This window comes from Aethalodelphis obliquidens, unplaced genomic scaffold (genome assembly GCF_003676395.1).
Source record: "Aethalodelphis obliquidens isolate GAN/ISIS:26980383/991018 unplaced genomic scaffold, ASM367639v1 scaffold28, whole genome shotgun sequence".
In the NCBI taxonomy this organism is placed as follows: Eukaryota; Metazoa; Chordata; class Mammalia; order Artiodactyla; family Delphinidae; genus Aethalodelphis; species Aethalodelphis obliquidens.
The window spans coordinates 3,253,279-3,270,005 of NW_020837972.1; the positions used below are offsets into that span (position 1 = coordinate 3,253,279).

At 49.9% G+C, this 16,727-nt stretch overlaps 1 protein-coding gene across 2 annotated transcripts in view; it reads left to right on the top strand.

The window, feature by feature from the left end:
* The window catches only part of TTC28 (tetratricopeptide repeat domain 28), a 603,177-nt gene that overhangs the window by 555,002 nt on the left and 31,448 nt on the right, over positions 1-16,727 (top strand). For both annotated transcript variants that reach the window (XM_027124409.1, XM_027124410.1), the window contains one exon: positions 9,706-9,846. In XM_027124409.1, coding sequence (XP_026980210.1) covers positions 9,706-9,846 — 141 coding nt within the window. The remainder of the gene's footprint in view (positions 1-9,705; positions 9,847-16,727) is intronic.

Sequence of the window (16,727 nt, forward strand, 5' to 3'; positions counted from 1 at the left end):
TGTGCCACCAGGGAAGCCCTCTTTGTAGACTTTTTGATGAAGGTTGTGCTGACCAGTGTAAGGTGATTCCTCATTGTAGTTGTGGTTTGCATTTCTCTAATAATTAGTGATGTTGAGTGTCTTTTCTTGTGCCTCTTGGCCATCTGTATGTCTTCTTTGGAGAAATGTCTGTTTAGGTCTTCTGCTCATTTTTTGATTGTTTTTTTTTTTTTTTTGATATTGAGCTGTATGAGCTGTTTATATATTTTGGAAATTAAGCCCTTGTTGGTCACATCGTTTGCAAATATTTTCTCCCAGTTCGTAGGTTGTCTTTTCCTTTTGTTTGTGGTTTCCTTTTCTGTGCAAAAGCTTATAAGTTTTATTAGGTCCCATTTGTTTATTTTTATTTCTTTTACCTTGGGAGACTGACCTAAGAAAACATTACTACAATTTATGTCAGAGAAGGTTTTGCTTATGTTCTCTTCTAGGAGTTTTATGATGTCATGTCTTTAAGTCTTTAAGTCATTTTGAGTTTATTTTTGTGTATGGTGTGAGGGAGAGTTCTAACTTCATTGATTTACATGCAGCTGTCCAGCTTTCCCAACACCACTTGCTAAAGAAACTATCTTTTCTCCATTGTATATGTTTACCTTCTTTGTTGAAGATCAACTGACCATGTGTGGTCTATTCTTTTCCATTGATCTATATGTCTGTTTTTGTGCCAATACCACACTGTTTTGATTACTGTAGCTTTGTAGTAGTATTGTCTGAAGTCTGGGAGGGTTATGCCTCCAGCTTTGTTCTTTTTCCTCAGAATTGCTTTGGCAATTCTGGGTCTTTAGTTGTTCCATATAAATTTTAGGATTGTTTGTTCTAGTTCTGTGAAAAATTCCATGGGATAATTTGATAGAGATCACATTAAATCTTAAATTGCTTTGGGTAGTATGGCCATTTTAACAATATTAATTCTTCCACTTCAAGATCGTGGGATGTCTTTGCATTTCTTTGAATCATCTTCAGTTTCCTTTATCAATGTTTTATAGTTCTCAGCATATAAATCTTTTATCTCCTTGGTCAGGTTTATTCCCAGGTTTTTTGGGTTTTTTTTGCGGTACGCAGGCCTCTCACTGTTGTGGCCTCTCCCGTTGTGGAGCACAGGCTCCGGATGCACAGGCTCAGCAGCCATGGCTCACGGGCCCAGCCGCTCTGCGGCATGTGGGATCTTCCCGGACCAGGGCACGAACCCGTGTCCCCTGCATCGGCAGGCGGACTCTCAACCACTGTGCCACCAGGGAAGCCCTCCCAGGTATTTTTTTAACGGGATTTTAAAAGGGATTTTTTTTTTTACTTTCTATTTCTGATATTTCATTGTTAGTGTAGAGAAATACAGTAGATTTCTGTATGTTAATCTGGTATCCTTCTACCTTGCTGAATTCATTTATCAGTTTTAATAGTTTTTGTGTGGAGTCTTTAGGGTTTTCTATCTAGAGTATCATGTCATCTGCATATAATGACAATTTTACCTCTTCCCTTCCAATTTGGATGCCTTTTATTTCTTTTTCTTGTCTGATTGCTGTAGCTAGGACTTCCAAAATACTATGTTGAATAGAAGTGGTGATAGTGGGCATCCTTGTCTTGTTCCAGATTTTAGTGGGAAGGCTTTCAGCTTTTCACCATTGAGTGTTATGTTGGCTCTGGGTTTGTCATAAATAGCTTTTATTATATTGAGATAAGCTCCCTCTATACCCACTTTGGTGAGAGTTTTTATCATGAATGGATGAAGCATTTTATAAAATGCTTTTTCTGCATCTATTGAGATAATCATGTGGTTTTTGTCTTTTGCTGTTGTGGTGTATCACATTCATTTGCATATGTTGAACCTTCCTTGTGTCCTTGGAATGAATCCACCTTGATCGTGGTTATGATCCTTTTTGTGTGTTGTTGGATTTGGTTTGCTAATATTTTATTGTGGATTTTTGCATCTATACATCAAAGATACTGGCCTATAACTTTCTTTTTTGGTAGTGTCTTTGTCTGGTTTTTGGTATCAGGGTGATTGTTGGCTTCATAGAATGACTTTGGGAATGTTCCCTCCTCTTCAGTCTTTTGGAAGAGTTTGTGAAGGATTGGTATAAGTTCTTTGTATGTTTGGCAGAATTCCCCAGTGAAGCCATCTGGTCCTGAACTTTTGTTTGCAGGGAAGTTTTTTGTTTGTTTTTTATTACAGATTCTATTTCACTTCTAGTGATTGGTCAGTTCAAAGTATCTATTTCTTCTTGATTCACTTTTGGTGGGCTGTATGTTTCTAGAAACTTGTCCATTTCTTATAGATTGTCCAAATTGTTGGCATATAATTGTTCATATAATTGTTTTTATGCTTCTTTGTATTTCTGTGGTATTGGTTATTTATCCTTTTTCATTTCTTATTTTGTTTATTTGGGTCCTCTCTCTTTTCTTCTTGGTGAGCCTGGCCAGAGGTTTGTCAATTTTGTCTATCCTTTCAAAAAACCAGATCTTGGTTTTATTGATTTTTCTATTGTTATTTTAATCTCTATTTTATTTATTTCTTTTCTTTATTATTTCTTTCCTTCTGCTGACGTTAGGTTTTGTTTCTTCTTTTTCTAATTCTTTTAGGTGGTAGGTTAGGTTATTTGAGATTTTTATCTTTTTTTGAGGAAGGCCTGTATCGCTATGGACATCCCTCTAGGACGTTTTTGCTGCATCCCATAGATTTTGTATGGTTGTGTGTTTATTGTCTTGAGGCATTTTTAAAATTTCCTCTTTGATTTCATCCTTCACCCATTGGTTTTTTAGTAGCATGTTTTTTAGTCTCCATGTAATCGTTTTTTTCTTGTTTTTCTCTCTGTGGTTGATCTCTAGTTTCATGCCGTTGTGGTCACAAAAGATACTTGAAATAATTTCTATCCTCTTAAATTTGTTGAGGCTTGTTTTGTGTTCTAGTATGTGGTGTACCCTAGAGAATGTTCCATGTACGCTTGAAAAGAATATATATTCTGTGCCTTTGGTTGTAATGTCCTGAAAATATTAATTAAGTCTAACTGTTCTATTGTGTCATTTAGGATCTCTGTTGCCTTATTGATTTTCTGTCTGAAAGATCTGTCCATTGATGTCAGTGGAGTGTTGAAGTCTCCCACTGTTATTGTATTCCCATCAGCTTCTCCCTTTATGTCTGTTAGTATTCATTTTATGTATTTAGGTGCTCCTATATTGGGTGCCTTTATGTTAATGAGTGTAATATCCCTTCTTGTATTGATCCTTTTGTCATTATATAGTGTCTTTCTTTATCTTTCTTTATGGCTTTTGTTTTAAAGTCTGTTTTGTCTGATATGAGTATTGCTACCCCCACCTTCTTGTCATTTCAGCCCTTTCTTTTTTAATATAAGCATTTAATGCTATTTACTTATCTCTAAGGCTTTATCTATGTCCCACAAATTTATGTTGTATTTTCAGTTTTGTTCAGTTCAAAATATTTTCCTAGTTTCTCTTAAGGCTTCTTCTTTGACAGTTATTTAGAAGTGTGTTGTTTAGTTTCCAAGTGTTGGGAGATTTTCCTGTTAACTTTCGTTTTTTTTGCTTTCAAATCTAATTCCATGGTGGGCAGAGGGCATATTTTGCATTATTTAAAATTTGTTAAGGTTGTTTTATGACCCAAGGTATGGTCTATTCTAAGGAATATTCTCCATGCATTTGACAAGAATATGTGTTGTACTTTTGTTGGGTAGAGTTTTCTCTAAATTTCAATTATATTCAGTTGGTTGATGGTATTGTTCAGTTCTTCTGTATCTTGTTGATTTTCTGTCTACCAGTTCTGTCAACTACTAAGAAAGGAGTATTAAAATCCCTGTCAATTTATCCACCTCTCTTTTCAGTTCTGTCAGTTTTTATATCATGTATTTTGAAGCTCTGCTGATAGGTGAATACACATTGAGAACCATTTTATGTTCCTGGTGAATTGGCCCTTTTATCATTGTGTAATGTCCCTCTTTATCCCTGGTAATTTTCTTTGCTTTGAAGTCTACTTTGATATTAACATAACCACTCCAGCTTTGTTTTGAATACTATTTGCATGATAAATCTTTTTGTATCCTTTTACTTTAAACCTTCCTGTATCATATTTGAAGAGAATTTCTTGTAAAAGCATTTAATTAGATTATGTTTTTAATTCCATTCTGTCAGTCTCTGTATTTAGACCATTTACTTTTAATATAATTATTGAGATGTGTGGATTTATGTATGTCGTATTAATATTAGTTTTTCGTTTGAGTCTCTGTTTTTCATGCCTCTGTTTTCCCTTTCTTGCCTTATTTTGGGTTATTTGAACTTTTTTTTTGAAGTCCCTTAATTTATCTCATGTGTCTTTGACTATGTTTCTTTTTGTAGCTTTTAAAATAGTTGTTCTAGAGATTATAATATATATATACTTTTTATATTCTGCAGTTTACTTACTATTGATACTTTATTAATTCAAGAGAAATATAAAAGTCTTATCACCATATGGGAACCTTTACCAGCACCCCTTCCCATCTTGTATTTGTCTTACATACTACATCTACCTACATTAAAACTCCAGGGATTTCCCTGGTGGCGCAGTGGTTAAGAATCTGCCTGCCAATGTGGGGGACATAGGTTTGATCCCTGGTCCAGGAAGACCCCACATGCCACGGAGCAGCTAAGTCCGTGTGCCACAACTACTGAGCCTACACTCTAGAGCCTGCAAGCCACAACTACTGAAGCCCACGTGCCACAACTACTGAAGCCCATGCGCCTAGAGCCCATGCTCCACAACAAGAGAAAACACCGCAATGAAAAGCCCATGCACCGCAATGAAGAGCAGTCCCTGCTCACCACAACTAGAGAGAGCCCGTGCACGGCAATGAAGACCCAACACAGCCAAAAATAAATAAATAAAAAATAAAACTAAATTTATAAAAAATATAAATAAAAATAAATAAATAAAACTCCAGCAGACAGTGTTAGGAGAAGAATAGTCTATTATATCTACTTAGACATTTGATGTTTCTGTTACTCTCCCTTCTTTCCTGATGTTCCTAGTTCTTTCTAGTGTCATTTCCCTTCTATCTGAATGACTTCCATTAGCAATTATTTTAGAGTAGGTCAACTGACAGGAGTTGTTTGTGGCCTGGAACATGAGAACAGAAATGAAAGAATAAGAAAAATGGGAGATTTTCTGTAGTGTCTCTGAGCCAGAAACAGAGGGCGTCTCCTGGAGGTCTCTGTTCACACTGATTCCTGCTTCTACATCTGGGGGTTTCAGAGAGACCTGTCCGATGGATTTCACAGGGACAAAGAGTGTGAAACTCAGTACTGATCTGGTGGCACTTTGAATTCTGGGCTTCCTCCCTCATTTGCCTGTTATTGTTTACTTTTCACATTCCTCAGATATCCTGTTCTGTGCAGCCCATCAAGAATTTATAGTTGTATTCAGTCGGAAAGGTGGGGTGGAATGTGTTTTTACTCCATTTTACCTAGAACCAGAACGTGGTATAGCAGGATATTTATAACAAATTCTTAATAACATTTATTAAGTGAATAAATGAATGGGATATCAAACAGTTGGTCCCAACCTCTCTCTTCAGCACCAGACTTGGATTTCTAATAGTCTCCAGCCCTTCTGGAAGGAAGACCATCTAAATAATTGAATCAGTATCTACATACTTGGCATCACCAACTCAGTGTCCTGTCTGCACGTTCAGCATGTCCAAACTGAACCCCTTCCTCTTCCACTAAGACTAGCTTCTACTTTCAGTTTCTCTGTCTGCCATAAATTAACTGCTAGTTGTCTTTTACCCTTTCCCTTCAATGAGTTTCAGGAAGATAAGTTCTCTGTTTGGTAATGTTTCTCCTGTTAGTTCTCACTTCCTCACTCTCAGCCTTGCCACCCTAGTTCACAGGTCCAGACTAATGAGATAGCCGGCCCAACCACAGGACAAGCAGAACCATTGTTGGTGATAATAGAGAGCAAAGAATGAGGAGGAACCAGGAAGGTGGGTTTACAGCCAGCCTTGTCCATTGGTAGGGAGACAGGGGATGGGAGCTCGGGGCAGAGGAGGGAGCCACTACCCAGATCTCAGAGCCCGAGGGCTTGTGGAAAGCTTGCCTCACCTGGCGTGTTGAGACCCAGGGTACATTAATGTATTAACACAATAGTAACTCCTGAGAATGGGGTTTCTAGTAGGTGTGAGGGGCAAACAGCCCCCACTGGGCTCGACCCTGGGCCTTCAGGGCTGCTTCTGAGTAGGTGCTGGTAATAGCCACCTGACTTTCTCCTTCCCGTGTAATTGGCATTCGCCAGTCTGGGCCAGTTGACTGTCTCTCAGACAGCAGCCCTGAGCCCACTACGCCCTGCTTAGAGGCCTGGACTGACAGCTCTCTACTGCCTTCCAAGTTCAAGGCCTTCCACCACTCTCTCCTTCCTCTCTGCCACTCTTTCCCTCTCCTCCAGCTCACCTAGGCTATTCCCTGGGCCCCAGAGAGTCCCCACACTGTCTTATCTCCACACCTCCTCATGCTGTTCCATCCCTCCACTCCCAGCCACCATCCCAGCCTCTACCTGTCAAAGTTGTATCCTTCAGATGCCGCTCAGATGCAGCTAATTCCAGGAAAGCTCTTTGCCCTCCCTCTCTTGGCTATAGGCTGATACCCTCCTGCCTCCTTCTTAACCCACCTTAGCCAGTAGTCACTAGTCATACAGGTTGGTATGTGCCTTGAAGGCAGGCGTAGTGAGACTCTCTTGTTTGGCCTTTGTGGTTCTTGCACGTAGGTCCCGCTCAGTAATCCTTGCTGGATCAAAGTGAATGGCATCAGACTAGCTGATATGCCATCTCTAGAAAGTCCCTCAGAGAAATGAGGGGCCTGTGATTGTGATATGGTGACCGTTGATGGCAAGACACTCGGGATCCCTGCTGTATAGATGAGTCTTGTTTTGTAAATGGGAGATTCCCTTATCTTTGACATCGCCTGTTTGTTTTTCCCTTCAGTGTTAATACTCTGAAGGGTCAGGAAATAGGAAACAACCCCATTAAGTATGAGATTCTGAGGGCTCAGTCCGCAGCTGACAGCACGAGCGGAGCTGCAAGATAACGGAGGCCGATACCGGTTCCAGCCAATTCTTCTCGCCTTTGCAAAGCACCGAATGACAGGCAGGTTTCTCAGCTCCAAGCAGGCCGTCGCGTTCAGATGATAAATGTGTCCCTGGACAGAAGAGCTTGTTGAGTGATATTTACCAGTCTCTGTGAAGGGCCCTCAGCTCCCAAGGGAGCATTTTAAGCCTGCAGCTGCTCACCCTGTCGACTGACGCCCGTGGGGTGGCAAGAGGAATAAAACCTTGCTCCTGCTCTCCAACAGGTTGGAAGCCATGGTGATTTGTTTAGGTGCTCGGAAGTTTCCTGTATTCAATCCCTTCCTTCCCCTAGTCAAACCCCACACTTAGAGCCTTAGAGGGGGAGGGGCGGGGAGGTCAGGTCTGGCTCTACCACTTAGTGCTCCTTGGCCAAGTTCCTCAGCTTTTCCAGACCTCAGTCTCCTCAGAAATAAAGTGGAGATGACGAGAACTGCCTCACAGGCTTGTTGGACAGATAGGATTAAATCTGTGTAAAAATACTTTGCATGTTGTAAAATGCTCTCCAGTATAGGCATTCGTTCAGCAGTTCCTCTTTGCGTACCTGCTGTATGCTGGGCACTGTGCTGGGTTTGAAGGGTCATGTCCGGATTGTGTGGCTGGGAAGAAAGGCAGTCTCATGCCTTTACCAGCCACCGGTGTGGTTCTGGGACGAAGGACAGCAGCTGGCTCCGAAATCATACCTCTCTGCCGCCCTTGAAGACTGCCCCAGTCCTGACACTTCTCTGGGGCTCCGGCTCCTGAGATCCTCTCCCAGTGATGGGACGTTTGTGTGACCTTCTGCAAGGAGCACAGCTGAGTCGGAATCTGGTGCCTGATGCCAGGTTCTCCAGAGGAACAGATAGGGCACGTGCGTGCACAGACACACAGACACATGCATGGAAGTTTATTGTGAGGAATTGGCTCACACCGTTATGAGGTCTGAGAAGTCCCAGATCTGTCGTGGGCGAGCTGGACACGCAGGAGAGCCGGTGATGTAAGTTCCAACCTGTCCACATCTGAAGGGGAAGGAGACCCGTGTCCCAGCTCGAAGGCAGGTAGGCAGGCAGGGAGCACTCTCTTACTCCTCCTTTTTGTTCTGTTCAGGCCCTCAGTGGATTGAATGGGGCCCACCCACATGGGGAGGGCAGTTTGCTTTCCTCAGTCTACTGGTTCCAATGTTAATCTCTCAGAAACACCCTCACAGCCACACCTAGGATAATGTTTCATCAAATGTCTGGGCACCCCAGGGCCCAGTCAAGTTGACACATAAAATGGACATCTCACCAGGGTTGACGTTCACTTAGAGCCTGCAGGTTTACTGAGCAGCTTCACACGCTGCGTCTCATTTGTCTCTGTGACGACCCGGTGAGGGGGTCATTCCCCTTCTCTGTCCTGTAATCCTGATGCCACGGGCTCACCAGCCTAGCCATTTGAAGCAGGCCACGCTCACCTGGGCCAAACCCAAATCTCAAGGTGCCAAGCCTTTTCCCTCTGGGCAGCAGGAAGTCTGTTCCTTTCCAGATCCCACTTCTCCAGCATGTGCGTGGCTTACGTGGCTGGTCTGTGCGTCTGTCCTCTGCCTCCAGTGCCCTGGCACTCTCCACTCTTCCCCTCTGCTCCTTAGGCAGCAGGAGACTTTAAACAAAGTTGCCACGTGGGTTGGGTGTCGTCTGTGGGCCAGACATCACTCAGCATTTCCACAGAGTCTGCATGTAATCAGGATGCTGAAGGAAGACGGGGCTCCACGTAGAGGTCTGCCCTCGCTGAGCCTCAGCCTCGGTGGACTGGGACACGGAGAGGACCGGCGGAGGCCAGCACCCCCTCGGACACCTTTGTGACCATGTCATCACGTCTGTCTTGGCCTCGCAGGGCCACAGGGCACAGCTTTTACGTTTAATATACCCTTTGTTATTTTAATCATACTGATGAATCAGGGCACTTCTGGGTACTTCTATTTATTTAAAATCCATTGTGAGATGTTCTTTTACAGTCTGTCACAGGGGAAATATGAATTTATTAATTCAAAAATTATAACACCCTCATGCTGAGCTTGGAAATGGGCTCCAGTCAGCAACGTTTCTCAAGCCTACATTTCAAAGTCCCCCTCTGCCTGGCACTGCAGCCACTCGTGTGCATGTTTGTCTCCTCGTCTGGAAGAATGCCTTTGGGGGCTGTGTGTGCCCCCACCTGGCATGGTGCCTGGCACAGGTAGGTGCTTAATTACTGGTTCTGGGCTGGAATGGACTGGGGCTCCTGCCACTCAGCACACTCACCCAAGCTCTGCACTGGCGGAGCTCCCGGCTGGCAGTCAGGACACAACAAATGACGGCTGAGCACCCGGTCTGTGTCGGGCACATGCTGGATGCATGGAGTGCAGCCTGGGTGCCGGCCCAGCCCTTTCCTGCAGCGGGTTCACAGGGGATGCAGCCAGCGGAGTGCGACACGAGTGGGCAGGGCGTAGGCTGAGGGGAGCAGGAAGGGACTCAGGAGGTGCCGTGCGGGGCCGCGCTGGGTGCTGAACTGACGGGGCCTCGGAGCAGGCTTGCAGCAGTGCTCAGCGCCCTTTCTCTGCCGTTTCCCCACAGGGCCTGTGCCAGCAGTGAGACAGAGAGTGAAGCCGGAGACATCATGGACCAGCAGTTTGAGGAGATGAACAACAGGCTCAACTCGGTCACCGACCCCACTGGCTTTCTTCGGATGGTTCGCCGCAACAACCTCTTTAACAGGTATGTGTGGCCCTGCCTCCTGGGCTGGTGCCAGGCAGGGCGGCCCGGCAGTGTGAATAGAGTGCTTTCGGGGGATGCTCCTTCTGGCTGCTTGGGCTTCTGGCTGGGATGTGAGTCTGCAGGAGCGAGCGTGGTACTCCCGGGCCTCCGCTCCCCGGGGCCTGGGCGTCACAGCTGCCCCTCCGGGTGAGGGGAGGAAGCGGTAGCAGGCTTGATGTGACAGTCCGCCTTGGCTGGGACGGAAGGCCCAGGGGACAGTCGGCCGCTTCTTCCCGTGACCTCGGAGCTGATTTCCCAGACACCAGGCAGAAGCCACACAGAGTGGCTTCACATACTTCTTTGCCAGCTTTTGCCAGTAACTCACGGCCAGGCCCCTGTGTTGACCTTCCTGGCCTGAGACTGAGGAAGGCCCGGAAGAGTGGATGCCAGCATTGCTGGAGGGAGAGCCCGTCCAGACCCAGGCCCCATCTCCCCGTTACTTGACCAGATAGACCTCAGCGGCTCCGAGATGGGTCAGGGTTGAAATTGCCACCCAGCACACCCCTGCGCCTTTTCACCAGGGGTGACAGCCGAGCTGCGTCCAGATAAACAGGGGCAGGCGGTTGGGGTTGAGGGGCACCTGTCCCGCTGTCATTTGGTTGCCTGGCAACAACCTGGGAGTCACATTTGGAGAGACCTTTCTAGAAAGACATCCCAGACTCTCTGAGGTCCCTGCCTTTGAAGGGCAGCAGGTTGAGCCGGGCACCCAGGAGGGAGTGACTGTGCTCTGGGTGGAGGTGGCCTCTGCCGGGCTGCCCTGTGTGGGGGGCATTGTGTGTCCCGTCTGCTCCTACTCCAGGCCCTGGTTTCCTCTCATTATTGTGCTGTCACGGTGACAAACGTGTGTTTACTTCCCAGGGGCGATCCGAATGGGATGGGAGCCAGGAGCTGGGGCTGTAGGAAGTGGCAACTTGGTTGAAAGGACGCCAGAACCTCAGTCTGGTTCACCCCCAGCTTCCTCTTCGGCCCTGCCCCCTTTGCAGGTGTCCCTCGTGGCTTTAATTTTGTGGAGGGACAGGACCAGGTGCGGGGAGGCGGGTCGGGCCTGGTTCCGCCCTCTGCCGCTGCTCCTCGGCCTCTGAGGCAGGTGATTCTCGACTCTGCCTGGTGCTGTGATCCATGGTTGTGAACTAGGGCGCGAAGAGCTTGGGGCTCAGGTCTGGCCTTGCCGCGTGCCAGCTGTGGGACCCTAGGCAGGTGACTTCACCACTGTCAGCCTGTTTCCTCGTTGCTGAAGTGGGAACAAGCTTCCTACTTTTCAGAGTTCCCTTAACATGGGAATTGAGGAGTTAATGTATGAACAACACATGACAGGCTTCCTAACGCATATGTACTCGTGCTGACTTTCTACTGTTTTAGGTGTGAAGGACAGTGCTAAACTTGGATTCTTATGATAATGTGGGTGGATAAACTTTAGAAGGGATGAAATTTGTATGTACCTGTGGAACAGGTGTTGACCACCGTGGGTTGCAGCCTCACCCGCCCTTTCTTTTCCTGTCCCACCTCATGTCCTTTGCTCGCAAGAGAGAGCCAGCGGCAGGCCGTCAGGCATCCATGGCCAGCCTGATCACAGGCGTGCCTGCGGCCAGGAGCCCCTCCTCCAGGGCCTCAGGTGCTAAGGCAAGAAAGGGGTCAAACCAGGTGTACCCGGGATCCTAGCTTATCACCCCTGGATGGTAGGTGGTGTGAATTTTGGATCATGGAGTTCCTCCTTTGGGAAAATGTTTGTTGTCTTTCTGAGCAGCTCTGGGGTAGGTCCAGTGAGCACAATACCATGGATTAGTTCATTGGTTCATTTAAACAATGCGGTCTGTGCCCAGAGCCAGGCTGAGGACTGGGCCAGCCCTGAGGCTGGGAGGGGGCAGCAAGGCCTGCAGCACGGGAGCCTGGGCCTCGCTGCCTGGCTGCTCTGTGCCCAGCTCCCTCATCAGGGCCTGACCTGCTCGAAGCCTCGGGCCTGTCCTCAGGAAAACAAAGGGGTTAGAAGTGGTCTCTGCACACCTTTCCAATCCTGACCTTCTAGAGACTTCTGAGGGCAGATCAGATGAGGGGAAACAGGCTGCATTCTTTCAGCTTCAGTGCAGGGAGCCAAAGGCCTAGGACAGTTGCCATGCTGTGTGCTCTCTGCTGTTTCCCGACAAGCCCAGGAAGAGAGGTCTCTGGCCTCCATCCTTCCAAGTGACCCACATAGGCCAAGGTATCCTTGTCGGTTAGGATGGTGTGGGCCCTTGCAAACTTCCAGCCCATCCTCAAGTCTCGCAGCTGAGGGGCACGCACAGGCTGGGTGGGTGGAGACCTGCCCCCGCAGCAGGTGCAAAGCTGTGTTTCAGGTCCCACCTCCCAGCTGCCCTGCCGGCCTGTGTGCTTCCCTGCCCTGCATGGGGTCCCAGGCAGGCCTTTCTTGCTGCCCCTTCGTGACCAGGAGGTGGGCTGGTTTGTCACTGGCTGGGACGGCAGAGCGCTTGTCCCTGGAGCCCACAGAGGTGAAGTGGAAGCAGCCGTGTGCGTAGCAGCACCAGCTCCCCTCTGCAGGGCCCTCCAGCCCCGTGATTCATGGGCTGCTTGGCTCTTTTGTTCCAGGCAGTTTGCTGGACTGGTTTGGCAATGAGGCTGCTGCAGCAGAGGCAAGTCAAGTGAGACTTGGCCTTAGAATTCTCTTTCTCCCCCTCTTCCTCTCTCTTTCTCTCCCCACACTGCACAGCTAGCTTGGTCTTTGTTCTTGAAGTCTCCACAGCCACTATTTTTCTTCTTGCCTGTGCACTTTGGCAGAAAACACGGTTGCATGTCGAGCCCAGGGCAGGCACTGCTAGTGAGGAAATGAGCAGTCTTCTCTCGTTTAGCACCTGACCCTGGGGGCCCCCACTGGGCAAAGCAGCAGCCCCCAGAGAGGGCTCTAGCCCTCATCCTGCAGAATGCTTGGGAAGTTATGCTGAGGGCTGGAAGGCCAGTGCGTGCGTGCGTGCGTGTGTGTGTGCGTGTGTGTGTGCGTGCGTGCGTGTGTGTGTGTGTGTGTGTGTCTGAACCTGGGGGCAGTCAGCAGATCACATTTGCTGCAGAAAAGAGGAAGAGGAGCAGGACAGGCTTTCAACTGCACCTGGATTCTGGGTCCTAGGGCTGTGCCTTGGCATTGCAGGTGCGCCCAGCCAGGATCAATTAGGACCAGAATCCCAGAGAAATGTTCTGACTTCTGTTGCTACCACTGGTGCAACATGCGTGCTAGGTCTTTACTTTTTCACTTTATGGCAGTATGTGTGATATAGTGCAGACAGGGGCTTTCCTGTTGCCCAGACATCAGTGGCTACAGCCAAAGCGGAGGGCAACGAAGTGTCAGGGCTCCCCATTCTAGAGAGGGGGCCAGAGCCCTCCCTCAGCTTTGCAGCTTCCAGCTAGCACCCCAGCCACACACACCCCCGAAAGAAGACCAGGTGGGCGAATCGGCAAGTGAGCCTCCTTGGCCTGGTCGGAGTCCTCCAAGAGAGTCAGTGACCAAGACTGGGGGTCCTACAGGAAGAGAAGGAGGCACCACCATCCTGTGGGACCAAAGAGAGGGGCCGCCATGGTGTGGTCTGGGTGCCCACGCCTAGTGTGGCACAGAGGCATGCCTTCCCAATGGGCGAGTCACATGGGCTCAGCGACAGAGCTAGCATTAGGATCTGTGTCTGGCCACGTCCCAAGACAGTGCTCTAGCTCCCAGATCCCCACCCATCTAATGCTCCTGCCAGGTGATCACTCAGCCTTTGCTTGAACTCCTCCAGTGAGAGGGAGCTCACCACCTCCCGAGGCGGTGCGTTCTGTCTTTGGACGACACTGACTAATACAGCCCTGGGGTTCTTGATAAACGAGTGAGTGAGACTCCACAGGGGGGACATGCTTGGACCCACAAATCACCCATGGGTGCAAGGCCCTTTGGAAAGGGGGTTTCTGTGTTAGCATCAGCTGGGCAGGCCACCACACACAGGGTCCTCTTCTCTCCATCCCTGAGCACATAATAAGCCCCTCCCCCCATGACTGCCCAGCTTGGGCCCTGAATGGGGTCAGCAGGCAAAGCCTGTGCAAGGCTGGCCTGGGCATCAGGCTTTTCCAAGGCAACCATCCCCAGGCTTGGCCATGGAGCCTCATGCACATTGCAGCAGAGAGCAGAGTGGGCAGCGGCTGTGGTTTCTGCAGGAGGGCAGTCCCAGGCCCCTTGGTGGTACGTGTGTCACAGCCCTTGACCACCATTCCCAGGAGAGCCCAAGAGCAAGAGAAGAGAAGCCTCGTGCAGCCCAGATTCGTCCCTGGGCTTGAGAGGAGTTGGCGTCACTGGAAGAGCAGGGGTCTCTGCCTGAGCCCACCTCCCGAGGAGGGACCAGAGCAGCGAACCAGGTGCTTGGTGATTAGGTAGGTGAGCAAGCAGAAAGCACCGACAGCTTATTGAATAAGTACTTAAAATGCAGTACTTAACAGCCTTCATCTCCCCGAGGAGACAACCTTTCATGTTAGGATGTTCATGGCAGAGAGTCACTGAATGCTATCAGAGTCCTTTTTTTTTAATTGAATCGAGGCATCTCTGGCTGCTTGAATATAATGGACTTGCCAATTAATCTTTCCACTGGTACCTTAAAACCCAGGTACTTGTTCAAATCTCAGGCCGGCCAGCCCCTGTGCCCTCAGAAGATGCAGTTCAGAGCCCCGGAGGGGATTTTGAAGCATCCAGGTCAGGGCTGGGGGTGGGGAGGAAGGAACCCAATGGTTTCACAGGCAGCAGGTGCCCATGGAACAGGAGCTCGGCTCTGTCTGCCAGGGCCGCTCCCAGCTCCTTGGCTGTGAGGCAGGAGGCCCCCCTGAGAAAGGTGGGGGGCTCTCGAGGTGTGGAGGCAGGATCCCCCCCAGGCCCAGGACCCTGCTGCTGTGAGCACAGAGAGGAAGCCTCCTGAACTGGCCACTGGAAAGTGAAAACATGTGATAAAGGCCTCAGAGAAGGTGAGGAGCCAGGTGCCTGGGCAAAGCGGCCGCACTTAGAACGAGCTCAGCGCTGTGGCGGGAGGCCTCCTCTTTCTCCTGGCCCTGCGCAGCCTGACCTGTGCGCCCCGCGCACAGACGGCCTGGAGTAAAGCGCTCAGTGCAGCGTCTGCCATCTTGGGTGACGGGGCACTCCAGACGAGGGTTCAGGGCCTGAGGCTGTGGCAGCACTGGGCCTTGGACTCCCCAGCCCCCTGCTGCCTGACTGCATTGCCAGCAGGGCCCTGCGCATGACCTGGGTCTTAGGTGAGATGCTTAACCTAGAGTCTCTGTTTACTGAGCTGTGACAGTGGAGGTGTGGGGGGTGTGGGTGAGACCTGCCTGGTGGGAGGATTCCAGTGATGGCCACGGGTCAGCCTGGCCTGGCCCACCCCAGAAGAGGCCCCCTGTCCCATGGTTCTCTCCTGTCCTCTCCCTCCAGTTGCCCTAAAGATGCCAGACGTGCCCCGGTGAGTGCTCCTGGCTCAGCTCACTCTGCAGCCCTGTCAGATGGGAAGGACCCCAGTGCCTGGCAGGGAACTGAGCACAGAGGGGAGGACATGGGAAAGGTGGGAAAGGAGAAGACCCTCCAAGGCACAGGAGGGAAACCTGCGAGGCAGGCATCCCCGCTTCGCAGCACCTGGAAGAGCAAAGTGGGCTCCTCGGTCAGCTCGCCTGTCATGCTTTCATGAAACGCCCCTTTCCTCTCTGCTCCCCTGTATTCTGCCTGGTCGCTGCCCCTCCTCAGACAAGGGAGGCCTGTTCGCAGTCCTGCCTCTGGGTGGAAGTGTGTGCGGAGCCCTGGGAAGTCCTTGCGAATCTCTGGGATGCACCAAGCTTAGGTTTGGGCTCCTCCCTCTGTGCCGAGAGACAGGCGGGACGGGCGGGATCTCTGGGCCAGGCTGGCTGCCACCATCCCTGGGGTCTTCAGCCTGGGTGGGGCCCCTCCCTTAGTCTCACCTGAGGGGGGGCTGAGCCCCTGCTCCCCCATGTCCGCTGCTCTCCTCGCTCTCCATCTTTGACTGTGAAAGCTGAGAAACCATTGTGTGTGTTGGGGTGGGTCCCCCCGCCATACACTGACTCTGCACGTGACCTCACTCCCCTCCTCAGCAGACAGGGCAACCAGCTTGTGCTGAGTGCGGCAGTTCGGGCTGAGACTTCCAAGCGCACATCCCCCAGGTGTCCCACGGCCTCCCCGGACGCCCGGTAGGCACACGCCTGCCCCAGACAGGGACCTCGGCGTGGGGCGCATCAGCGTGTGAGCCCGAGCGAGTCCCAGCGCACGGGGTCTTCTGCAGGCCCAGGCAGTTATAAATCCCCCTGCCTGGGGAATAGATCTCTTCATCCCTGCAGGGAGATTCATGAGCCGAAAGTGCTACCCAGACCACCTGGCTTTTGTCATCATTCCGGAGACATAAACTACCCCGATGCCTCTGCCCTGCCCGGGAGCGCTCCACATATCACCTCGTAGCTCTGCGTCCTGCTGGTGCAGACACCAGGCGGCTCCCCCCTTGCCTGCCTGCCTCCGGTCTCCCTGGATGCGTGCTTAGTCCCTCCGTTTCCCATTACCACACAGATGGCCGAGCCGCAGAGAAAACGAATATTTCTCCAGAAGTAGATTAATAAACATCATCTGAGGAATGAGCTGGTAAAGACCACGATGTGGTGTGAGAAAATCCTCTCTGCTGAGAGCTGGACTGTCAATTAACCCGATGGGATCCCTGGCAATAAATGGAGGCCTCAAGGAAAGCGAGCCAGCGGCCCCTGCTGGAGCCGCGTGGCGGAGCAGCTGGGAGTCCCGGGAGCCCGGCCCTCCTTCCTGCTCCCACGAAATCTGGGAGAGGCCGCCCGCTGTCAACGTC